The 27,716-nt window shown below is 39.4% G+C and overlaps 1 protein-coding gene across 1 annotated transcript; it reads right to left on the minus strand.

Annotated features, from left to right (window-relative positions):
* Positions 1–17,449: 17,449 nt before the first annotated feature.
* On the minus strand, positions 17,450–27,701 carry LOC141589945 (uncharacterized). Its single transcript, XM_074410565.1, has 4 exons — positions 26,548–27,701; positions 26,316–26,458; positions 24,667–26,201; positions 17,450–18,037 (listed from the first exon to the last, which is right to left on the minus strand). Exons 1-4 carry the CDS (start codon positions 27,699–27,701, stop codon positions 17,450–17,452), a joined length of 3,420 nt encoding a protein of 1,139 aa, XP_074266666.1.
* Between the last annotated feature and the right edge of the window lie 15 nt (positions 27,702–27,716).

Raw genomic sequence — 27,716 nt, forward strand, 5'->3', positions numbered from 1 at the left:
CTGTCCAAATGACGAGTCAAACTTCGGGCCTAATACCCATTTCAAAATCCGTTTAAAATAAAAGTCAAAAAAAAAAATCCAAATGAAAATCCAAAAGTCCAAAAATCCAAAAAAAGAAAAAAAAAACGTAAAAAAAAAAAAACAAAAACGTTTTATTCAAAATATTTTCAAACCGCTTAAATATAAATATGTAAATTCAATTGGGCTAAGTTAGAGTCAAAGTTCAAACCGACTATGTCCTAGTCGAAACTCTGTCAAGTCAAAGTCCTAAGGCGTCACGCCGTCATTTCGGACTCCCTACCCCAACTCAATTAGGAGCTTAACATTTCCACACCTAGTCTCACACACTCGAGGCTAACACATCGAGTCATTCCCATGTCCGTTTCTCGAATTCTCCTAGTAGACGTTTGGGACACACATACCCGAACCTTGAGTCAAGTCTGTCTTAAACACACGAGTTAGAATTAACACGTGTTGCCAACACCGTCAATCAAGTCAACCACATAAATGTCACTCTGCCAAAGTCAACACTCGAGTCTAAGGTCAAGGGCAAACACCATAAGTCCAAACACGAGAAGTCACTCACGACATTTCCTGGATTCACAAGTCAAGAGTCTAGTCATCTCATCTCGTTACATATCCTTTGTTTGTCGCCTTAGTATGCGTGATCCCATGTCAAATCAAGTTGTAATGCGCATCATTTTCTTCTCGGTAGGGATTCTGCAATTTCCAATGAAAGAGTTCAAGAACGTTTATCTGTCGCCGTTGAAGAACTAAGTACTACAGTCAGTAAGATTCAGGCCACTGTCGAAGACTTGAGAACTCATGTCATCAATATGGAAAACAAGATAGACATGACGAAACCTCTACCATCCTCTCATACCCCAAAGCCAGGGCATAGCTTCAACACAACTCACCCATCTAAGAAAGCCAATGAAGACAAGGGAGTTAACCTCTTGCAAACTCCACCCAGAAGGGCGGGACGAGCTCATAGGGAATTCCATGACCTCGGAACCACATATGAAGTAGCTCTACAAAGACTGATTTCTCAAGAAAAACTTCATCCAATTGGTCCAACCCCAGACCCTGAAAAGATATTCCCTAGATGGAAGGGCGATTCATATTGTCAGTACCATCGAGGTAGGGGACACGATACGGAGGAATGCTTTTGTCTAAAGCATATTATTCAGGATATGATCGAGGATTGCAAGCTTCCTGTGCCACCTTCCGCCAAGAAATCCAAGAAGACCGACCCTCTTGGCTCCAATATCATTAAACATGATGAAGAATCATTCCTGGATTGTTCTCATCTCCTCGATCGTCATGATGACAAAGAAATCAATGTCCTCGAAGACGAAGATATCCAAAGTGGAATGCTCATGCTTTCCATTGCCTTCAACAACAAATTTTCCAAAATAGAGGGAGCTATTGATAGCCTAAACTCTTGGCTTTCCAACATGGAAAACCATTTTGCTGAAATGGATAAGAAGCTTGATGCCCAACTTCTCAAGATGAAAAGTGTCCAGACAAACCCTCAACTTGACAGTCCTAAGGGGAAAACAATAAGTGAGCAATGTATTCCTACTTATTCTCATCCGGGAATCAAAATCAACAAAGGCAACCTCATGGACCCTTCGTCAAAGAAACCTAACAACCCTCCAAGGTCATTTACAAAGGCTTCCGAAAATAAGGGCACACCTCCTAAGAAATTTACCAACATTGGTATTAGATACGCCGATGCCTTTCAGAGACTCATGGAACAACGAATTTTGAAGGCTATAGGACCTACGCCTAACCCAGATAAGAAATCCAAATTCTGGGATGAGAATGCCTACTGCAAATACCATAGAGGCAAAGGGCATGATACGGAGAAATGTTACAAATTAAAAAACGTCATTCAGGATATGATCGAAAGCGGGAGGTTGTCCCTCTCAACCTTTAACCCACAAGGTAGCTTAGGCGATCCTCATGGATGTGCAACTTATCAGGAAACTTTTCTTGACTATTATCCTTTCAATGTTCCCAATGATGAGGACGAGGTGCTCAAATGGCTGAATGCCCAAAGCCGGATGTCGAAGACAGTTGCTGGAGGAGGAAATGTTCAAGCATGGGCCGATGATTACGAGTCTGGATCTAAGATCGAGTCAAAATCCGAGTCCGAGTCCGAGTTCGAGTCTTAGGCTTTCTATCTCATAATTGTTCTAGTATTTTTTTCGTGTCCATTTTCATTCCTAGTGACAACCTGGGGGCTGTCCCACGAGTCACATGTCTTCTCGAGTCTATGTTAAATATATTATTCATTTCAATAAAAATACATTTTCACCCCACATATTCTATTATATCTCTTCCTTTACAATTTCCTGTGACAACAAGAATTGATTTGAGACATTTTAAAACAAAAACCAACAATGCATGTCAATCGATGAGAGTGCACTTAAATGACGTTCCATTCCAAGTTGTAGAGGACCTGAAACTCCGTGTTCTTTCCTTACCTATTCCATGTCTGGCAATAGAAACCACAATATAACCCCAGTTTAGACGAGCCTATCTCAAGAGATTCTAGGACGAATCCAGACCATCTCCCTTGTTAACAATCCATGACGGAAGGCAAGCCCATTCCCCACAATAAACAACCCGTGTTACTAAAAGACCAACCCGTTTCACATCAAAAGGTGCTAGTCTGACCCAAGCAAATCCAAGACAATACGAGCCATGATCAAAGACAAAGGCTCAATCAAGAGAAATGACCAAGATCAATATCCAAAGCCGTAGTTATGCCTATAGCCCAAGACAAAAGAGTCAAAAGAAGAAGGCTCAATCAAGCGAGTCAATAACAATATCCAAAGTCAAAGTCTATCCTAAAAAAAACTGAATCAAGAATTTGAGCAAAAGTCGAGATATATTCTAGACCAAGAATCTGAATCAAGAATACTGCTGAAGTCCATATAGAATCAAGACATCAATAAAGATGGTTAGCTAGCAACCCACTTAACCTTTCACACATCACACACCCTAAGTCCTTCTCGAGACCGTTACCAGGGAGATAGTTAGGAATTTTGAGAATCCTCTCAAGCTCGTCAAGTATACCCATCCTTTAGGGCCAAGACATGGAAACTTGAACCCACGTCATTTTAACCTACCCTTATGTGCTCAGGCTACACCAAGCCAAGAGACTCCATTTCCAAGCCATATTACAAGCCATAATCCCATCAAGCCTTAACTCCACAAAATCAAGCTCCAGAGATTTGTTTCATCAAAGCCTCTTATTACCGAGCTCCACATTCCAAATATCCAATCTAGTTTCACCTTGACCCAGACACGGAGTCTTTAAATACTTTGCTAGCTAGAATGGACATACCCAACATCCTTAGGGTCCACTTTTAGGTGTGCTCACATAACAAGGAAATTCTCACAAATTTAATTTTATACCTCTTTGGTCTATGATCAAAGGGAGTTGTCTCAAATCAATTCCTCGAGTCACCAAAGGAATATTACCCTTGTGACCCATGCACTTTAAGGCCCTCACAACATAGCTTAGGCACACACTTGAACTACGAGCATGGTTTGATTTCACCTCTTCAAGTGGATACGTAGGCAGTCCTTTCATACACAAGAAGGATACAACCACAACACCCAAACAAAATTAACCAAACCTCGGAACTACGATCTGGTTTGATTCCACTTCACGTGAATACATAGGCAGTTCTCAAGGACACAACCATCCTCACTCCCAACTTTCAACCTCAATTATCAACCATCAACTTTCAACCTCAATTATCAACCATCAACTTTCAACCTCTATTTCAACCTTCCAACCTCAATTAATATCCCTTCCTCAACCAACACCTCTATACTGGGGGCTCCTTATTGTCGCCCAGCCTCTTTTTCACCAAATTCCAGAGTCATCTTCTCTTCCTAGGGGCTTCTCTTCCAAGATGCCACCCTTCCTTCATCCTCAATTTTGGTCTTCGAGTCTCATTTTAAGTCTAGCTAGTGCTCGATCCGGACAATGACAAAGGTCTTAGATCAATTCTCCAAGTCATCGTGCCTCAAGAGGGCTCTCTTTTACAGTAAACGGTGGTGAAAGAAGTCCTAGTAGACAGATGATCCATGGCTCATGCCTTGCCTTTAATATGCCGTCATCATTCTTGCCATTCTTCTACCTTTGAAACTGATATGCATTGTCACCCATATTTGGCTAGGGGTTGCGCATACTTAAACAAAGTCTGTCAAAGTCATCCCTGTGTCGCGTCAAATCTAAGTTAGTGTCGCATCAGTCAAACCTAAGTCTACATTTCGCGTCACATCCATATAAGGTCTGTGTCATGACAAGTCCTATGTCTAAAGCCCATTTGAATATGCATAACGCATTGCAAACGACAAACTTCTTTGAACAAGTTTTAAACAACTTTTATAAAGAAGCGACTTTTGAAAACCTATGTGTTTCCTCATTCGAGGCCCATATGATAATCGCTTACGTGCATATATTAGATTTCATTCGTGTGTGGCTACTAACCATACAGGTAAGTATCAGAAGCAGTACTTTATCAAGACTTCGCTTGCAACAACGAGCGGATTTTATCTGACGATGTTTCGACACACCTCAACAATCCCCCAGCAAGAGTTCACTGTTCTTCTCGAGACATGGAGATTCAACCACAATAATCACCCAACGAGAGTTTGCTTGAGGATAGAGACAGGCAGATTCCCAAAAATCATCGTTTTATTCCCCAGTGAGAGTTTGCTTGAGGACAGAGACAGGCAAATACCCCCAGGCGATCCTTCATCCCTTTAGGTAACCCCTTTTCAGGATAAACCTTCATATTTTTTAGATAACCCTTTTCAGGATAAACCATTCAGATCTTTCAGAAACTTACCTTAATCTTTCAGACAACCCTTCAGATAACCTTCGTATATTCAGATAACCTTCAGATAACCCTTAGATGACCCTTTCAGGATAATCCTTCCTTCAGCCTTATCCCGTCAAGATAATCCTTCATATGTTGATCCTTTCAGTAACCTTCAGATAACCCCTTTTCAGTTAAGTCCCCTTTCAGTCCTTTAGAGAGAGTTGTCCTTCAGCCTTTCCTTTAGTGAGACATATCCTTCAGAGTTAGCCTTCAGAAGTGTTAAGAAGTTTCTTCAGAATCCCTGTAACCCCCTAATGCCTTCAGACACCAAGTTATCTTCAGACCAAAGAGTTTTGCCGAAGCGTCTTCAGTCTCGTTTCACCCAGGGGTATCTCAGGTATGGTCTCTTCTTATGGCTGGCGAGCCTCCTTACGTAGTCTAATGGACTTTAAACGACCCTCCCAGATAGTCGACAGACTCTAAAATATTCCCGACGACAGGTCCTTGGTCTAGACCCCTTGAGCCGCCTCGCGTCGCCATAGTCGTCAGGTTGTAATCTTCGATTGACCTGATGGATATACTTTGACTTTCGCCTTGTCCAAGCCTCAGTCAAAGTGGGGGCTCTGTAGACACCTCATTTCTGCACCTCCCGCAAACCACCCGGTGATGATTGGGCCGCATGTTTGGTACGCGGAACGATTTGTGACAGTTCGTAAGTTTATCGTCAAGTGATCGCTCAAACACTTATGTCTACCTCTTAATTGTAATCTACGTGCCGATACGGTCGTTTTGATAGTAATTAGAGTACATTTGGAGTCCGGGCCTAAAACCGTCTTCATTTTCTGACAACCATTAAAATGCCGAGTCAGAATGTTCTGGAATGTTCCGGATATTTCTATTCCATATTTTATAAATCTTTTAATCTTTGGTAAACAATTTCCCGTAATATTCACACAAATATTAAGGAAAACCAAATTATTTCGTTATTCCATAAACTAAACACGGAAATCTTTCTTCCGCAGGAGGAAACCAAAGTTTCTCCGAAAAACCCTACTTCCTCCACGTGATTAGTATAAATAGAGACCTTCGGTCTCACATATTTCTCACGCGAGTGTCCGCCCTTCTCTTCTCCCTTTGCATTCTAGACCACGTTCTTACTTTTTGGCGTCTACGTGCTTGAACTTTCGACCACGTAAGCTCGGATCCTTCTGAGTACCAGCCTCGTTTTGCATGACCGACCAATTTGACCAACTCCACCATAATCAACATTAATCAATCTTAGTCTTTTTCCTCTTACGAGGGCACTTTCGTCTACATTCGAGTCGAGCATCACTAATCGTTAACTTATTTCATCTCGTTTCGTCAAACATGTAAGTCTGAGGGTGTTTAATCTCTCTTTTACTTATTGTTTATTTTTGTAATCATTAATGTAAGGTTTATGTCGAAAATATAATTAAAACCGATTTCTAAAACCCCTTTGTTTAAACCCTTTTTACGGATTAACAGAAGGTGACCGTCGAGAAAGGACGCAGCAACTGCTGCGCCCTTCGAAGGGACGCAGCACCTGCAGCACCTCTTCGTGAGGCTGCCGCAGTTCCTGCTTCCTTTCTTCTTCCTTCGTCCTCTGTCAATTCGTTTGTTTTTTATTTTCTTTCGTTTATTGTTCATTGTTCATATGACGATTTAAGCATGATAATTCTAATACGTAACATATTGTTCATCATCATTTAACATATAATTTAGTCCCGACTTAAATCCCAAATAACCAATATTTGCGGGTTTTCGTCATTAAAGTCAAACCAGGTTGTAGAAATTCGATTCATTCATATTGCGTTTCTTGAATTCGAGTTTTGATATATTCTCACCTGTTTATTATATTCGTCATTAGTTTATCATTAGTCCATCATATTTAACCTAATTAGTTTGATTAATTCACTAATTAACCCTCATTAATCTTGTAACAATTCGTTCTAATTCCGTTTCATCCATGTTTATTGTTTCTATGACCATTAATCACATGTAAATAATCTAATAATCACTCCCATCCGAGTAAATAATATTAATCAATCTTTAAAATCACCCATTAACATTAACGGCTTATAATTCCGGCTTCACAGCCAGAACTGAGCAAAGGAACGGACGCAGCAAGTGCTGCGCCTCTTCCAAGGGACGCAGCTCTGCTGCGCCTGTTCCTGGTTGATTTCTGTCTCTAAACTCCGTTGTTGCTTTGACCTAGTTTTTAGTCTACGTATTTAATTAACTATTAATCGTATTATCGCCTAATTCCTGTTAGTTTATTTATTTGTTTATTCTTTCTCAAACCATCCGTTTTAAATGTATTTTCGACATAAATCATTATTCCAATGTCATTATTGTAATTTTTATTATTGTATTTCTTCTATTGTATTGCTTGTATGCCTTTACATGTAATCAATCTAACATTCACTTCGACCCCAATTTTTGTGCTAATTACGTGATAACCGACTTAGTCTAATTCTTCACATGCTAGGATTAATCTAATGGATGTTATTTCGCATGCATATAATCGACAATATATCGAGTATAGACAATTTCCCTAATCATTAGTAGAGGCCGCTATCGAGGCGGGCGGGATTAGGTGTTCGATCAAAAGAGCTTCCTAATACGTACCCTCACCCATTACTCCAGATCTCTGTGAACATCCGTGTTCACTGGCATCCACGAGAGTCATTCTAGACATAGAATGCTAAGGGTAACGAATTCTTGGTGTTCATGTCACTACTTTGTGTCTTGACATGGCACGAGGTATTCAAACGGTTTCCAATTTTCCACAATAAATTGGTGGCGACTCCACAAATGCAAACGCTTGTTTCCCAAGCGCCCCCGTGGCCCATTGTCCACATGTTGGCCGTTGGTTGCTGGCGTTATTTGCGTGAGGTGGGTTGTCATTGTGTTGTCTGTGTTGTGTCAATGATTCTGGCCGCGGGTTGTCGAGTGGAAGGCGGGCCGAGTCTAGTGAGGTGTGGAGTGTTGCCGTAGGTAGTAATGGTGGTGTAGGATAAATGAAGAAGGGTATGTGCGAGGTGTTGTTAGTCAGATAAATATTAACATAGATGGTTAAAGTATTACATATCATTGAGTGATAATGATGGTAATGATTGGCAAAAGGGGGGGGGGGGGGGCTGTTGATTACAATTGTTAGCTAATGATGATGGGTAATTGAATTATTTAAAATATGGATTAATATATTTAGTTAGGGAGATCACTAAATAGGTAATTTAGTTAAGATTAATTATCGAGATAACAAATTAGTTAATTTAGTATTAATTAATATATGTTATAAATGTAGGATCCGACTTCGTAGAAGAGTTTTTGTGAGCTTCTTGCCGATTTGGTGCTAGCCAGGTAAGGGTAAATCCTTACTAGCTTTTGTATATTGATTAAATATGTTGGTTGCATTTGAGTCAGTTTGGTTATTGTATTGTATTCGTCTTAAGACCGTCTCAGTTAGTTGCAGAATTGTGTTATTGTATCATTGGTTTATCATCTATTGGAAGTTTTGAGGTAGGTATGGAAAGCCACCTCATATATGTTCGGGGAATCGATGTGGGAATTCGATTCCCGGTCTGGTTGATCGCAGATCCGCCTCTTAGTTCTCCTCTGAAGGGTAAGGCCTCAGAGGGGTGTGCACACTCGGAACAGGGGATGATACATATGAGATTTGAGTTTGGAATTGGTCAGTTTGGTCTTTGTTAGTGTGTCTTTCATATGGGTATGTCAGTTTGGTCAATGTGACATGTTTATCTTTTACAATTGTTAGTTTGGTTTTACCTTTACTCGACCTTGTTGTTGACGGATGTTGCTTTTGTCCATCTTTTCTTCTTTCTTTCTTTTGATGGGCCTGCTATTACCATTGCGGTTCTCGTCCGTATATGTGAGCAGTTCTGAAGGTACTCATTTGGATGCTGCTGATTGATGGTTGTTTGTACGGGATGGGCGAATGGAGCATGATTACTAGTTAGTTCTTGCTTAATAAATGACTCGTAGTTGAACATATGACTTCATTTAGTATTTTAAAGACTTCCGTTGTAATAGTTTTGTTTTAATTTTTAAGATTTGTAATAATTATATTTCGTTAAACTTTATTATCCAGCTATCATTGTTTTATTTGATTCACTGCCACGGGTCACCCCGTGATGGTAACATTCTTTATTATCCCGGATTGCTGTGTTTGGGCACTTGGATAATGCAGGGTGTTACAATAAACTCCCCCGAAATGACAATTTATAAAATCCAACTTGGAGGACTAACACCATGGCTTCATTAAGGTGTTCTTTTTATTGTTCCCAACTTATAAAATCCAAAATGACAATTTGTAGTTTCATGCATTGCATTCCATGTGCATGAACTACCCCGAAATTCAAGGCGTTAGAAATAATGTCTATTTTGGTTTGGGGAAGTCCATGCATATGCATCGGGAGCTAATTTAAATTATGCTCTCTGCCATAACAAAAACACATGCATCATGTAGTGTAGCTTAGTATAGTTTGCATTTAGTTTAGAAATCATGCATATTCATTGCATAATTTCCTATCGTATTGGCCATTGAGGACAATGCCTATACTAGTGTGGGGATGGGAAATTCTAACTTGACTTTTATTCAAAATCCAAAAAAATCAAAAACATCGAAAAATCCAAAAAAATTGAAATCCAAAAACAAGTTCATTTCCTTTGTAGTATAATTTTGTATATATTGTGTTTGTTCATCCTTGTTCACATTGATTGACTACGCCACATCCGAGACATGAGGATATTGAAGACCGCATGGTATGATCTTTCCAATCTCCTTTTTCCTCTTTATGTTAATGACTATGTGGCTTTATTTTGATTGATGCGGTATAAACAATGTGAATTTAGGACTTGCATTTAGATTATTTGGCATATTAGTTGGTAGAAGCATATGCATTAGGAAGTATATATGTTAGTTGCATCATGGCATATAGTTGCATTTAGGAAAAATTTTGTGAAACCGTCTATTTGGGAAGCTTGACAAGTGTATATAGGCCCTAGTAGATGCTTTTTCTTCTTAAGACTTTGCTTGTTAGAATACTTTTAAAACACCCTAGGATGTGTCATGCTAGTATCCTTTGACCCATGGATTAAGGCCTAGTCAAGAGTACCTTGTGGTGTGATAACTCCTTGGCTACCGTTTATTCGAAGGTGACCCTTGAAACCATGCAACCATCATTCATCCATGTTCTACCATACATTTTGTCATCAAAGGGAATGAGCACAAAAAATATTCAAATTTGAGTTCAAGAAATGAAATGAAAAGTCAAAAAGTTTGCAAATGTATCAAAAGAAAAGAGGAGTAACAAAAATGAAAACTCCTATGCTTCAAAAATAACGCACCCTCGTTACTAATTGGGGTGACTTTGAAAATGTTCAAAAGAAAATGCAAAAGTTGAAAAATTGTCAAGTATTGAAATGCCAAAAATCAAAAGAAATGGTAAAAAGAAAGTGTTCTCAAAAGTTAATGCCACAAGAAATTGGGGGGAAAAATAACAACAAAAGCATACTCCCAAATGAAACTCAATTAGTATTAATCCCTTTATCCATCGTATCCATTTTTGTGCATGGTAGAGAGGGGACGACCCTTCTTCTTGTTTAGGCAAGAAGGGGAATTCCGCGATCCTCCAGTGTTTCTAACACCATAGGGAGTCTATTCTTGACAAAAGCATTTAACGATTGAGGACAAAGGTACCCTAGCTTGACACAACTTGGAGGTGATTTATAGGTATCCTTCTAGGCTTAGTAGTTTGAAGAAACCATATCTATGAAGGAGTGTGTACCCTTGAATTGCTTCCCCTTTAGATAATTTCCGCCACATAGATGAGGAAAGTGGTTATTGTTTTTATAGATGCATCCATTACTTGATTTTGTGTGCTTTAATGATTGGATGTGTCGCCATTTTGGCAAGACCGACCTTGCCTTGCAAGAAGGCATCCTACCTCATGGTTGTCTTGTTGTGAGTTGAAGGGGCGGAGTGAGACACGCTAATTGTCTCATGTCCGCTATATTAGTAGGATAGTTTAAATAAGGGTCCTAGTTTTGTCACCTCTTTACTCGGGACGAGCAAAGGTTCGGTTTGGGGATATTTGATGTGATCAATATTTGAACATATTTAGTCCCCGAATTAGCCTCATTCCTATGCTTTTTGGTGCATATTTGGGTCATTTACTATCTTTAGTCCTTTGTTTTGCATATTCTTTGAGGTTTTGCTTCCTTGGTAGGAGAGGAGTGCAAACCTTGCATTTTCATGGCAAAATAGAGCTAAATTGATCGAATCTAATGACCAAGCATCAAAGAGAAGACAAGACTAGAAGGCCTTTTTACATAATGTCGTAGATGGGCAATGATGAAGAAGATCCTTGCATCCCCGACAAAATCCCGGAGGATTGTTGGAAGAAGAAAAGAAGAAAAGGAAGCTGAGCTAAGATCCGCTCGTCTCACCCATCGGGACGCCCGTCCAGCAGCTCTACAGGACGCTCGTCCAGAAGCTCCCCAATCCGCCCGTCCTGACCCTTGGACGCTCGGATTGTCTTCCAGAGAAACACGTCCTCTTCTTCCTTCATTCGAGATGCGCATATTTTTTTGGAAGACTAGCTAAAAGGAGACCCTCATCTTTTCTTGAGAGGAGCGATTCCTCAAGGACTTAATCGTCATTTAAGCCCTTAGTAACCCTAATTTGTGCACCTAATCCCCACTATAAATACCCCATTAGTCTAATTAGATTATGATGTTCTTCTTATCATAGTTTATATTATTCTAATCTCTCTTTAATCTTGTAATCAACTTCTAATCAAGTATTAATAAAAATCTCATTTCCTTAATTTCTCTATTGTTCATCTTTTATTTTGGGTAATTGAAGATTATTTGGGTTTATTGGGAGATTGACAACCTTCCATCAATCATCAAGTACTTCTATTATTCTTTGCATTATTATTTTGGAATCATCATTAGGTATAATCCCTTCTTAATTATTGTTAATCATCTTCATTTATTCATCATGTTTTGCTTTGTTAATATGATTGACAACCTTGTTAACATGTTAAACATGATAATGAGTGAGTAGTTTCCTTAACTAGGGTTAATGGGTAATTAGGGGAAACAAACGTGGAGGATGATTCATACTTAATTTAATATGTTTTCATAATTTATTTGCTTGCTTGTTGTGATCTCAACTTATGCACATGTTATGTTTGATGAAATGCGAGCCTATGAATCCTTGCATTTTTTACCCATCACTTACCTTTTCAATGAGACTTTTAAGACATAAACCAACTCGAGTCTCATTAGACCATGCATATAGTTGAGTAGGGAGGATTAAGTCGACTTGTAGGTGTTGTACAATCTAATCGATTCGGCTCCGGGACCCAAACCTTCCTAGGATTGTAAGATATAAACCAACTCGATCCTATCACAACAATAATTGCTTGCTTATAATTTGAGAATATGTTTGTATGATCAATTCCCATGAATCCCCTATTAACCCATGACACCCTAGTGCTTTTAATCAATTGTTTACATCTCATTTTAGTCATCTTGCTTGTTTACTTTAATTGTTATTTAGTTTAGTGATCTTCTCATTTCAACCCAAATTCTGACACCCCTAGACTCCACTACGTGCAATCGAAAATCCTACATCAATACCCGTCCCTTGGGATCCGACCTATACTTGCCTCTTTACTAGTAGTAGAGTTGTTTGTGAAGTTATAAATATTGTTTTGGTCTAGGTGCTCCTAACGACAAGTAACCGAAATCTAAGCTCAAAGCGGACCGACCACAAGGACTACTTGATCTTATATGTCCTTTGGCTAGTTGGGCGGATAGTGAGGTATTCTTCCCAAATGCTTCTAGAGATGCCCACATGGATAGTGAAGTTGCTAAGGGGAAGAGGATTGTTGTTGACGACGGGAGAGGTAGGTAGTGACTCTTGCCATGAGGAAGAAGAGGAAGAAGTGCAGAGTTCAAGTGATGATGAAGATGGTGAAGCCTCCTGGTCCATGGAGGTAAATGATGATGATGATATTGAGGAGGTTGATGATGATAACAATGATAGTGATGAGGATGTCGGAATGAGCAACAATTGAGGATTGACAAGCTTTTGGTGGATGCCATAATCTATTGTGAGTTTCCTACACCTCCTCTTAGCTTTGTTTATGTCTCTTGTTTCAAATTTTTAATCTTGATCATTGGTTTTGAGTCCTAGCAACACTTAGAGGACTCCGACCTCGGTTCCATTGAGGTGTCTTATTTTGTTCCCACTTTTGAAAATCCAAAATGACAAATTAGTTTCATGCATTGCATACTTGTGCATGAACTCCCCCATTTTTACACTAGAAATAGTGTCTTACTTGGTTTGGGGAAGTTCAAACACAAGCATTGGGAGTTAATCTAAATTAGCTCTCTAACCAATAAATTCATGCATCATATAATGTAGCTTAGAATGCATCACTTGTGTATATGTCACATAGTTTGCATATTAGTGTAGAAATCATACATTCTCATTTAGCTTGCATAATTTCCTATCGTTTTGGCCATTGAGGATAATGCCTATACTAGTGTGGGGATGGGAAATTCTAACTTGACTTTTAAATCAAAAATACATAAAAATTGAAAAATTTAAAAAAATCCCAAAAACATGTTCTTTAATTTAGTAGTGTAGAATTGTATATACTTGTGTTTTTGTTCGCTTCTTACATAGATACAACACTACATTTGAGGCATTGTCAAGGGAATGTAACACCCCCATATACCAAGGAGCCTTAACAAGACCTTCCCTAGCATATAAAGGCGTTACCATCTCGGTTGCCCGAGGAAAGTAATCATCAAAAGTCGATAAAAGAACATTTATAAGTTATTACAAGTGATTAAACCAAAACTACTAATACAAAAGATATAACTCGTCATCCATATGTGAATTATCCTTGACATAACTTGTGAAAGACCCAGCCCTGTCAAGACTCCAGCTAACCTCCAAGACATCACCTGTAAGACCGACTGCTCACCATAAGGGATCACGGCAGACACAACAGAACAAACAAAGACAAACCACACAAGGTCAGTAACTGAGGTAACACGCCAACAACCACAGACACCACACAAGTACACAACACACACATACACCACACTTCCAATCAATCATCGTCACTGACTGCCACTGGACCAGCCCTGCCAGTGGGGGACCGCAGCCGTACCCACTAAATGTGCACATCTCCTCTCGTGGCGGGTTCCACGGAGGGAGAAACTAGGTCGTGAATCCACTCCCACAAGTGACTCCACTCAGCCAGGGACGCACCCCGAATATCACAAACAGTTATACAACAACAATCAACAATATAAACCAACAACCATCACAAACACCAGCAACCAATATCACAATCAATCCAATCATACCGACGCCACAAGCAACACAACAAACGACACACTAGACAACCGATAGAAACCGAGTAGGCGAACCTACCTTTAGCCAACCGTAGCGATTCCATGTTCAACCACATGACATCAACCAAGCAAGCAATACACCTATACAAACAGTACAATAATCCATTATCACTACTACAACCCTAACTGAAAACGACAACGACAATGATGATGACGATGACATACCTACGCATAGCTATCCGGCATCAAGAACGCTACCCGACTCACGCAATCTACCCCCAAGGCATAAGCATCATCCAAGGCTCCAAAGGAAGGGATTATGGTGAAGGGAATGAGGAACGACGACATCTAGGTTTAGAGAAGAGAGGCGGAAATGATTTGCGATTCTATCAAAACACGATTATAAATCTCCGCTGTAAAGACGCTACTCGATCGAGTACTCAAGCTACTCGATCGAGTAGCCTCAACTAGATCGAGTACCACTCATCTAAAGCTTAACATGACATAAGACATCTCCTGTACGTTATCCCAAAGACTACAACAGGCCCCCAGGGTCGGTCAACGTCAGTCAACGGGTCCCTAAAAGGATGGGTATTACAGTCTTCGCTCCTTAAAAAGAACTTCATCCCCAAAGTTCGGCTCATCCTCTCCCGAACCACACGACAAAGGACTAAAGTCAACACCACCGTTTACTCGACACAGGTCAACAAAACTGTTTAGAAATATTATCTCACTACGTATGTCCATCAAACACCATCATCGTCATTTGCCTAACAAACATCACACACTCAAGCCTCATCGAATTATTCAGACATGTAACAACACGATTGCGAGACTATACTTTCATTCATCACCGGTCAACAACTACCATTTACCAAAACACACAATCTGACTGATTTGTCACAAGTTCACCACGACACATGTGTCATTATAGTCAATTACCCTGACCTTACAACCCGATTCTGCTAAAATCATTAAAGTTTCAAGTCATCACTTTTAAAATATCACCGAAACAAAGTATACAACCTGCTATACCATTCGACAATTGTTATAAATCCTTACTCAAATGTACTACAGCCACTATGGAGCTACCAAAACATACATATGAAACCATAAAACACATATATGAAACTATTGAAGCAATTATTCACATACTTAAAAATGCCACAAAATACCGCAAAATTGTTATAATTACATCATTTTTCTTTTGCGACATTACTCTTCCCCTCCAAAAAGGAACTTCGTCCCCGAAGTTCACCATCCAACAATTTCCCTATTTCTCACCCGATACAGATGACATTACTTTGACATTACTCATAAACCACCAAACAACATTGATTCACGCTCATAAGACCTACTCCTTGACATTACTTACGTACAATTCATACAACATAAACCACGGATATCACGTAACATAGTGCGTATATACTGGTACAATTAATAGTAGATTCAACAATTATTGTAAAACTACCTTTCTGAACAATTGACAATATCATAATCATAGTATTTGATTAAACCACGACAGATGGTACCCGCATGAAGGTTACAAGGTAATACAAATACCGTTAAAACTGCGTGCAGTGATCAACATCGATAACCGACTCATGACAGAACAACACTCTATTGACATTACTTAACCATTACTCGCAAGTCATAGACATATATATATATATGCAAATATGAACTTAAACAGCATCACTTGCATGCCAAGTCCCCGCAACAATATGTCTTATTGTCCCGACGCACCTACATCGCACAGAATTTTACTCATACCCAACCACAAGTTAAAATAAGACGAATGGTGAAGCCGAAACATGTCACTAAGCACCAACAATCATGAATAATATAAAGACAATCAACAATAGAAGGATTCAAACAATTTAAACATCGAAATGTGCCTGTAACAGTGACACTCGATCGAGTTGGTCAGGCACTCGATCGAGCTGGCCCTACTCGATCGAGTCTCTTAGCTACTTGATCGAGTAGCCAGGAGATCAGAATACCCCTTCAATTGCCACACTTGCAGTTACTCGATCGAGTTGCCACAAGTCACAAAATTCCCGAAGCTCCAAACATAAGATATATAATCACATAAATACGAGTCGGGGTGCTAACCCGACCCACAAATCCTGTAAAACAAGTCCAGAAATACGCAAGTACGGCCTTATGGCCGTCGATACAAACCAAGTCCAAAAGTACTCATGCTGCTTCTGCTCATCCATCACTGCATCCTCATCACCACCACCACCCGAAGTGCCTGCTCCAGACGCACCAAGACTCGCATCACCACCGGCTCCAGCATTTGGTCTCACGTACCAAGGGGTCAAACCACCGTAGGGGTACGCCTGAGGCTCTCCCCAAGTAGATATGTCCACCCTATAAGAGTGGAAAACCCCGCTGCTGTTCCCGACTCCCCTCCACCAAACCGGATGAGGTCGCAAGGTCCCAATACCCTGAACATACGCCATCTCATGCAAGTTCTGGATTGTCATGGTAGAGGACACTCTCTCGGCCAGGTAGCTCTCACGCATCTCCGGGGTATCAAACGAAGGGTAACCAGGGAACGGGTACTTTGGTGGCGCTGGCTGCTCTGGCTGAGTCTCAGCCATTCTCTCTCTCACTCTGCATGGTCCCCTTCCCAACCTAGGCTGGTCCTCCTCAGCTCTCTCGTTCTCCCCCTTCCTCGGCTCGGGCATAACCTGTAGGATGTCCGGGTCAATGAGGTACGTCTGCCTCACAAGACGCCCCTCCTCCTCCTCATCCTCGTCAGAGTCGGCAGACACCACTGCCGCGGGTAAAGGCTCTGTCACTGGAAGATGCTCAGGAGGTGGTATCCGCATCCAAATCATACCCCACACCCTCCATGATAAACTCCCATCCGCCAAAGTTCTCAACCATTTCTGGTCGAGAAAGTACTGATGGTCTAAGGTAGGTACTGTGGTGGTCAAGGGAGTATAGGCCGAGGAAGCCTCGAAGGATGTCAACCTCTCTGCTAAACGTGTGGCAATGGCACCACAACTCAGGAATCTAGTGTCAGACAAGGCCATCAAAGCTAGACTGGCACACACCATGACAGGGGCACTAAAGGTCACTCTATGAGACCGCTCGGGGTTAAGGTACGCCATCAACAACATCAACTCATGTGAGTTCAACTTACTCACATCCTTTCTCTCCTAAAGAAGACATGTCAAAGCATGAAGGAAAATATTCAAAGTGACATGTTGAACATCATTAATCAATATGTTACTTGAAGTAGGAGCTGGTTTCCCAGTAGGACAAGGCATAAGACTACTAACCCCACACTCCGATGGTATGTCCCGAAGAGCTCCCTTGGCGGGTTTAGCAAGGCCAAGGTGAGAAGCAAACAAGTCCATGGTCAAGACAAAGTTGGTGCTCATGAGGCGGAACTCCATAGTTTGTTCCACCGCCTCGTATTTAAACGAGCTCATGAACTCAAGAGTCAAAAAGGCATAGGAGTGCTTACGGAGGTGATAAAACCCAGTCATCCCCAAGCTCTCGAAAATATGCCTAACGTCGGTCTCAATACCCAAGTCAGTCAGAAGGGTCGTATCTATACACTGGGTGGGTCTCATCTTACGGCCCTGCAAAGCCACAAACCTCTTCCTTTGTGCGAAATCCACAAAGACTACCGACAGGTATTCCGGCACGGCCGGGACTACAGGGCCACTTCCCTCTCCCACTTCGGGCTCAGAAGCCCTCCCTCTCTTGCTTTGTCTGGTTCCCACGGTTGGTCTCGGCATCTGTTTTCAACACATGGCTTAAACATACATCCACAGCTGTAAAAATTTTGACATATTGACATATTGACATTCTAGTTATCAGACGGTCTCTACAGCTGTAAAAATTTTGACATATTGAGCATGAATTAACATTACTACTACTACTTTTAGAACTCAAACTTTCAAGTCATCTTCATATACAAACCAATTTCACAACATGAGACGAATTTCAATTTGGGGCACTTTTAAGATGAAATTTTAAGGCAACTTTTTTTTTTGAGTGAAAATCATAAAAATCAACCCTAAACATGATATGTATGACATAGATTACTCAATTTTTCCCCTTTTAAACCCAAAAGACAACCAAAAATCAATTTAAAATCTCAAACCCTAGAATTTTCGGGTCATATTAACATCTAATTAAATTCGATTTTTGCATAGCCAACAATAATAATCATCAAAGGAAAGCATCTAGATCATATTGCAACAATTAGAGACAAGAATTAACACATATAAATCGATTTTTTAGCAATCACCAACATCCTACATGCTTCTAATTAATTAAAACATCAAAATAGGGTGAGCATTCATACCTTGATCGATTAGCAAGTAGAAACAACGAATTTAGGCAAAGAAATCACCAAATTCAAGCACCACAATCAACAAAATCAAAGAGTTTTGAGAGAGATTAGAGGTTAGGGTTTACGAAATAGAGGAAAGAATAAGAGGAATGAACAAAAGAAAAGGGTTTATGAACCCGCAATTCCCCGGGTACTGTAGCACTTAATCGATCGAGTAAGTATGTGTGGGAAATATCGGTATATTTCATCAAGAATAATTCGGATTATAACGAATTATGATATATGAAATTACTAGTCATAAACGAATTGTAAAACAAAAGAATAGAGATTAGAATTAACCTTTGGTCCTTGCAATTTGGCCTAAGAACAAATATCGAAATCGATATTCTCCTAATCGTTGCACCCAAAATGCTTTGAGAAATGCCTCTCTTTTTGCTAGAAGAAGAACCCTAATTTCTAAATGATATTTAGGGTTTTGTGATGAGAGTTGTTAAGAAAAATGAATGAAAAAAATTCTATTGCCTCTCTCCTCATATAACCGAAATAAGGAGGAATAATAGGAAGATATTTTTCTTCTGCTCTTTTTTCTAAACCATGTGACACCTAAAGTAAGGAGAGAAATCTCCTTATTTTTGGTAGTTATCTTATTGTATAAAAAATGTGTATATCTTATCAATTGTCAATTATTTTGTCACGTATTTAATAAGTCTACACACAACAGCTTGTAGTCGGTTTATTAATACCGGTCTGTAATAATTTATTATGACAATGTCGTATAATATATACTTTAACTATAAATATCGCATATTTATAATTTGCTAATTAAATATAACTGGTTACGTTATTTAATTACGAATTAACATCTTAATTCGTTTAAGCTAACATTATATACATTAATTAAATATAACAGTTTATATTCAATTTACGAATTAACAATTAATTCGTTTCAGCTGATATTATTTAATTGCATTAAATAATCGTCTCATCATCACATTGACTAACTTTTTAGTCAAATACATGGACTAACCTTTTAGTCATATAAGGCATAAATGTGATTACATTTTCATATAATCGCATCTCTCAAACACATCCTTTAGGTGTGACTTTTAGGGACCAGTTGATCACCGCCATCAGTATGATAATAACGTCAAACTTCTAGCAAGCCAACCGTTATTAGTAAACGTTAATCAACTGATAAAATACTAAGTATACCCTGTGAACCTATAAGAGATTTATAAATGTCATCACACTAATTGTGGAGGACACTAGCTCCAACAATCTCCCACTTGTCCTCACAAGTGTATGTGCGATAACCGATTCTCATATCCTAAAATTTATCCCACTCAATGTAAAACAATTTGCAAAATCTGTATTCACAAAGGTCGTATTTTACAAGTGATCAATATCAAGAGTGGTTTTCCTGACTAGAGAGTAACTTAACTGATAAACGAATCATCATTCGAGCATGGCCATGCATTTCAGTTACAACTCCTCGAGTGGCCCTGAGAAATAACTAAACCTGATAAAGGTTGGATACTTTCTTCAACTCGAATCCTGCAGATATAAGCACAGTATGAAATGACCCAGTAAAAATCTGCTTAGCCTCCTGTTACGGTCGACCATGAGAAAGAAACCAAAGTCACCCAAAATCTGCCTTAATCTCAAGAGACAGTCGATAGTCAAAAGAATCGACTCTAGGAACACAATGGACGTCCAATCCACGACCTGGCACCGAATGTTTTTAAACATTTAGGACTCCATTACGTTGTCACAATTGTCCTACGAGGTATCGTTATAACTCGCATCTGTGATCGATCAGCCAACCGTTTGACTTATGGCTCGTTGAACCCACCATCAATCAACTTCACAATATAATAGCCAGAGTTATCAGCTCATGTAGGCTATTACGGACGAAAAAATATAATGTAATTTAGTTCACTTTGTGGCGTTCAATGTTGTCGTACAATCCACATGAAAAACAAAATATGAAAATAATACGATGAAGTTATAAATAGCATATGGAAAAAGAAAATGTATCGAATCCATAATCAACTAGTACAACTCAGGAACACGTTTAATTCCCATGGAAATAACGTGCCCTTCATGCTTATCATATTTCAATGGTTTAGTGAGAGGGTCCGCGATGTTGTCATCCGAAGCAATCTTGTCAATCACTATATCCTCTTACTCCACGTAATCACGGATCAGGTGAGCCTTCCGATGTACATATCTAGACTTGTTGCTAGACTTAGGCTCCTTGGCCTGGAAGATGGCACCTCTATTGTCACAACAGATGGTGATTGGGTCATTCGAATTAGGAACTATGGATAGTCTTTGTAAGAATTGACGCATCCATATAGCTTCCTTTGCTGCTTCTGAAGCGGCATAGTACTCGGATTCAGTAGTAGAATCTGCTACAACTTCCTGTTTGGAACTCTTCCAGCTGACCGCAGCACCATTAAGAGTAAAGACGAATCCAGCATCGAGATTTTGAATCATCTCGATCTGTTTGGAAGCTAGCATCTGCGTAACCGATTGCACATAGCTTAGTATCTCCTCCATAAGTCAATGCCCAATCCTTAGTCCTCCGTAGGTACTTAAGGATGTTTTTAACAGCAATCCAGTGTGTTTCACCTGGATTGTTTTGGTACCGACTCGTCATACTCAATGCATATGCCACGTCTTGACGTGTGCATATCATGGCATGCATGATTGATCCTATGGCTGATGCATAAGGAACACGACTCATGCGTTCAACCCCTTCAGGTGTCTTGGGTGACTGAGACTTGCTCAAATGCATCCCAGGCGTTATTGGAAGGTTCCCCTTCTTGGAGTTAGTCATGCTGAACCTTTTAAGAATTTTATCTAAATAAGACTTCTGACTCAGTGATAACATCCGTCGTGATCTATCTCGATAGATACGGATTCCCAATATGCGTTGTGCCTCACCCAGATCTTTCATCTGGAAATGGTTGTTCAACCATCCTTTTACCGAAGATAAGAGAGGAATGTCATTCCCAATCAAGAGTATGTCATCGACATACAATATCAAGAAAACAATCTTGCTCCCACTCGACTTGACATATAAGCATGGTTCCTCGACCGATCGAGTGAAACCATACTCTTTTATCACCTGGTCAAAACGATGATTCCAACTCCGAGCAGCTTGCTTAAGTCCATAAATGGAACGTTTAAGCTTGCACACTTTCTTAGGATTTTCAGGATCTATGAAACCTTGAGTTAAAAATTTCATGCCTCATAGGTATCTGGTGCATAAATTTCTTAGAACGCAGCATAACTACGGGTGCAAAAATTTCATCATAATGCAATCCGTGCACTTGAGTGAAACCTTTTGTCACTAGTCATGCCTCATAGGTATCTGGTTGCCCCTCTACAGAATGCTTTATTTTGTAAAGCATTTGCACTGAAGAGGTCTTACCTTGTTAGGTAAATTAACAAGATCCCATACGTCATTCTCATACGTGGAGTCCATCTCGGATCGCATGGCTTCAAGCCATAGCTTAGAGTCGGAACAGGTCATGGCACCTTTATAGGTAGCGGGTTCATTACTCTCTAGGAGCAAAACGTCATTTTCCTCGACCATACCAATGTATCTGTCTGGAGGATTAGAGACTCTACCCGACCTCCTAGGTTCTTGAGGAATATTAACCGTATCATTAGTTGAAGGAACATCTTCCTCCAACCGTTCCTCAGTAGTTGGTTTTTGAATCTCGGACAGCTCGAAGGTTCTATTACTTGTCTTGTTCTCGAGAAATTATTTCTCTAAGAACTTTGCACTAGCCGCAACAAAAACTCGATGTTCGATAGGCGAATAGAAGTAATGACCAAACATTCCTTTTGGATAACCAATAAAGTATGTCTTGACCGATCGCGGGCCGAGCTTATCCTCGTGTCTCCACTTGACATAAGCCTCGCAGCCCCAAACCCGAATAAAGGACAAGTTCGGGACCGTTCCCTTCCACATTTCATATGGAGTCTTGTCGACAGCTTTAGACGGACTTCGGTTAAGTATAAGAGCAGCTGACAAAAGAGCAAAACCCAATAATGAATCAGGTACTACCGTGTGACTCATCATGGATCGAACCATATCAAGTAGTGTTCGATTTCTCCGTTCGGACACACCATTTAGTTGAGGTGTTCCAGTTTGAGTTAACTGTAAAACTATTCCACAGTCTTTAAGGTGTTGATCAAACTCATTTGAAAGATATTCGCCAGCCCGATCTGAACGGAGTGCTTTAACCTTTCTTCCCAGTTGGTTCTCAACCTTATTCTAGTATTCCTTGAATTTTTCAAAAGACTCACTTTTATGCTTCAGTATGTATGAGTCCTAATAGGTCACTAGCGCGCATCTCTTGCGGTGATTGACATAGGTCCACATACATCATTATGTATGAGGCATCTCTAGCGGTGATTGACATAGGTCCACATACATCAGTATGTATGAGTCCTAATAGGTCACTAGCGCGCATTCCAACACCTTTGAAGGAAATTCGAGTCATTTTGCCGATAAGACATGATTCACACGTGCCAAATGAAGAGAAATACAGCTATTGTCCTTTATTGAAAATGAAAAACCGTCTTTATCAAGTACGGAAACAGAAATAATATTCAGTTTTAGAGGAAGATCCCATCAACTTTATTTTAATTCATTTTAAGTGAACTAATATCTAGCATGCGTGAATGAATAAACTAAGATGATGGCTTAAAATTGTGTGACATCTTTATGTCCATGATAACTAACATCCAATCTATATGAGTCAATTTTCATGCATATTATTAGGTGGTTTGGTTTAGGCGGAAAATGATGCACTAACTATTAAGCGAAGAAAAGCAATAAGAATGGAAAAAAGTAAAACAATAACAAAGTCCTAGTGTGGCCTATCTACCAAAATGAACATAAATACAACATTAGAATCCTTCCTAGGACCCGAGAAGCTTGTCTTGATGTTCCATCTTGGTCGATGTAGCGGGAGTGAGCAATCCAATCTCTATCTTTAGTCTTCTCAAAATTACAATAAATAAATTACAAAATAAACCTATTTACATTCTAATTTCAAAAACATATTACTAAAGAAAATTAAAGGAGATTCGAGATCTCAAAATTACATCAAAATTATGTTTCCATCATTACGAAAACATAATTAACTAAGGCCACACTAGGTAATACAAATTACAACCGATTGCAAAAATACGTAAATTAAACCATTCAACGATTCATACAACTAAATAAAAATGCATCAACTATAAATTAATCATTCAAGACATATTTAAATGATCAAATTATGTGACAATTCCTCAATTACTCACAATAATTCCAATCTTAATACATATTAACTTGTAATATGAATTAATCCATCATTATTTTAAACCTCTTTAAAATAATTAGGTATCTTAAATTTGTGAACTTTTTCACAACAAAAAATCATAGATTATAGATATAATGTATAATAGTTAATTGGCCAAAACAAAACAGAAACCGGAAAAAAAAAATTTTCACTCGGCATAATGCCCTAAAAGTTTCGAAAAACTGATTGTTTTTTTTCTTTTTCCTGCTCTCGGTTTTAAGCCTAAATAAAAGGAAAAACGGATTTTTTTTCTTTAAAAAGTCACGGCATTCATGCCCTAAAAAAAACAGTTTTTTTTTTTTTTTTTTTTTTCGAGAAAAACAACCCTTTTAAAATGAACAATTTTTTTTTTTTTTTGGTGAAAGGTTAGAAATTCTCATTAAGAACATAAACAAGCTATTACAAACTATCCATTTTGGATACAATTCTAAGACTAAGTGAAAGACAATTAATAAGTTACTGTCTTAAACCAAGTCCTGTCACTACTCCGTTTAATACAAACATGCCACCCTAAGAAACGACATTTAAGTAGGTACTTAAGCTGCTGAAAAACATGTTCAGGCCGTTGAACAACTCCTTCAAGTCTAGCCTCATTCCTCTGATGCCAGATAGTGTAGTACAAGGCTTGGATTCAAACAATAGTAACCTGCTTCTTGAGTTTTGCCCATGGTTTAGTCTGCATCTAGACTAAGAGATTAGTTACAGGCAGACAAATATTCAGTTTCAGACTGAGCATTCTAAAAAGCTGTCTGGTGTAACAGCACTGAGTGAACAAATGCTGATGATTTTCTGCTGCTGAGCCAGAGAGAAAACAAACATCATCAGGAATAATTCCCAGCAGGAAGAGCTTGTCTTTAAGCTGCAAGGCTTCACGAGCAATTAGCCAACTGATAAAAGAGTGCTTTGAAATGCACCAGGAATTCCAGATCACTTTATTCCAAGTAACAGTAGGTTGTTTCTGTCTGATCCACTGGTAACCACCACTAACTGAGTAACCAGAAGGGCATGGCAGCCACAGTCTAGTAGAGGAAAAACCAGCAGAGAACTTATCCTTAACCTTACATATAGTCTTCCAGGTCCAAGGAGAATCATGTTTAGGTGTATAAAGAGACCAGGGGACATCTTTCATATAAATATGGTGTACCCACTGTACCCACAGGCTATCCTGATTAGAGTATATCCACCAGGAGAGCTTACAAATTGAAGCAAGATTCCAGGCAATGATATGCCTAATACCAAGTCCACCTTCATCTTTTGGTACACAAACCTTTTCCCAACTGACAAGAGGGGATCTAACATATTCAGTTGATCCATCCCATAAGTAATTTCTGCAAAGGGCATCAATTCTCCTTAACACTCCCTTTGGCAAAATAAAGATAGAAGCCCAATATGTATATAAAGTGGTAAGAACAGAATTCACCAAGGTTAATCTACCAGCATAAGATAATTTCTTGGCAGCATAACCATGAATTTTTTCAGTAATCTTCTCAATTAGGCAAGAGCAGTTCTTAACAGAGAGCCTACCAGCAGAAATGGGCACCCCCAAGTACTTAAAAGGTAAGACTCCTTCAGAAAAACCAGAGACCCGAAGAATATCAAGCTTGACACTAGAAGCAACCCCATAAAAGTAGATGTTAGACTTCATAGAGTTCATTTGAAGACCCGTGGCTACAGAAAAGGTTGCAAAGGCTCTAAGAAGAATCATGATAGAAGTAGTATCCCCCTTAGAGAAAAGAAGAAGGTCATCAGCAAACATGAGGTGGGATAACTTGAGATGGCTACACAGGGGATGAAACTTGAATGGCAAAGTAGCTGTAACATGAGTCAAGATCCTACTTAGGTATTCCATGGTAATGGTAAAAAGGAGGGGGGAGATGGGATCCCCTTGCCTCAAACCTTTTGCCCCCTTAAAATACCCAAAGTTCTCTCCATTAAGCACCAAAGAGTAAGAAGCAGTTCTTACACAAATCATAACAAGTTGAATAAATTTAGTAGGGAAATTTAAGGCAGTAAGCATTTGTTCCACAAAATCCCAATGCACTGAATCATGGCCTTTCTTTAGATCAATTTTCATCAGGCATCTAGGAGAGACAGTCTTCTTATTATAGAGTCTCACAAGATCCTGACAAATGAGAATGTTTTCAACAATACTCCTCCCCTTAACAAACCCTCCTTGATTCTTACTGACAATAAAAGGCAAGAAAGAGGAGAGCCTAGTGCATAAAACCTTAGAAATGACTTTATATAAAACATTACAGCAGGATATAGGACAAAATTGTGTGACATTTTGAGGATTTTCAATTTTCGGTATCAAGGTAATGAAGGTATGATTGACCTATTGAAGCAACTTACCAGACTGAAAAAAATCCAAGATGGCAGCACACACCTCATCACCAACAACAGACCAAGAGTCTTTAAAAAAGGCACTAGAGAAACCATCAGGTCCTGGGGCCTTATGGTTTGGGATAGAAAAGAGTGCCTCCTTAATTTCCTTCCTAGTGACAAGAGCCATAAGAATAGAGTGAGATCAGAATTGCAGATAGGACCTTGTTGTACCACAGAGGCACAAACATTAGTGATATGCCCAGCTGTCCCAAGCAAAGCTTCATAATATTTCAAAAAGGCTGACTGAATATGAGATCCATCAGAATGCACATTACCAGCAGTATCCTCAATGAGGAAAACTTTATTTTTTGCACTTCTTGCTCTTAGGAGACTATGAAAATACCTAGTGTTGTTGTCCCCTTGATTTACCCAGGTTGCTTTTGATTTTTGGGTCAAAAAACTGTCACAGGCAGCTTGCAACTCCCTGTAAACACCATGAGCTTCTTTTTCCTTAGCTAAAAGAGTAGGATCACCAGGTGTAGTCCTCAATTGATCTTGGATATTATCCAATATCTTCCAAGCATGGACTGCACTATTCTCAATATCATCAAATAAGACTTTATTTAAATCTTTCAGAGGTCTTTTGAGACTTTTCAATTTCATGACAACTTGAAACATCTTATTCCCTTTCCAAGGTTGATTCCAATGGTGAGGAATGCAAGGCTTGAAGTCAGCCACTTGGCTCCACATATTAAAATACTTAAAACTCCTTCTCCCCTTCATAGAGGTAGCAGGCTCTTGGATAATACAAGGAGTGTGATAAAAAATGCCTTCATTATAAAAGTGAGCATATGCATTAGGTCTTTGGTGAGTCGAATGATTATTGACAAGAACCCTATTAAGCCTGGAATAAACTCTAGTCTGTGGTTCCTGGTTGTTATTCCAGGTATAATACGATCCAGCAGCTGGACTATCCATCATCTGACAATAATCCAAACAGTCATGAAAATCCTTCATCTCTTCATCAGATGAAAGCCCTCCAAGTCTCTCAGAAGATTTTAGAACACAATTGAAATCTCCACAAAGGATCCAAGGATCATGAATAGAATCAGCAAAAGAACATAAATCATGCCATAAACTTTTCGTATCAGTGGTATCATTAAAAGCATAAACCATGGTGCAAAAAAAATTGAATTTGGAGCTAATTTCAGTAACCTTCATATGTATAGACTGAGCACTATAATGGACAAAGTGCACATAAAAGAGAGAGGGATTCCATAATACCCACACTCTGCCACCAGGATGATAAGACGTATTAGTGGAGAGAGACCAACCATCACACACATTTATCCTAACAGAATTTAGAGACAAAGGCTTTACCTTTGTCTCAAGGAGACCAAATAAACCCACCATATGAGAATGTATAAA

This window comes from Silene latifolia, chromosome 7, assembly GCF_048544455.1.
Source record: "Silene latifolia isolate original U9 population chromosome 7, ASM4854445v1, whole genome shotgun sequence".
NCBI lineage: Eukaryota > Viridiplantae > Streptophyta > Magnoliopsida > Caryophyllales > Caryophyllaceae > Silene > Silene latifolia.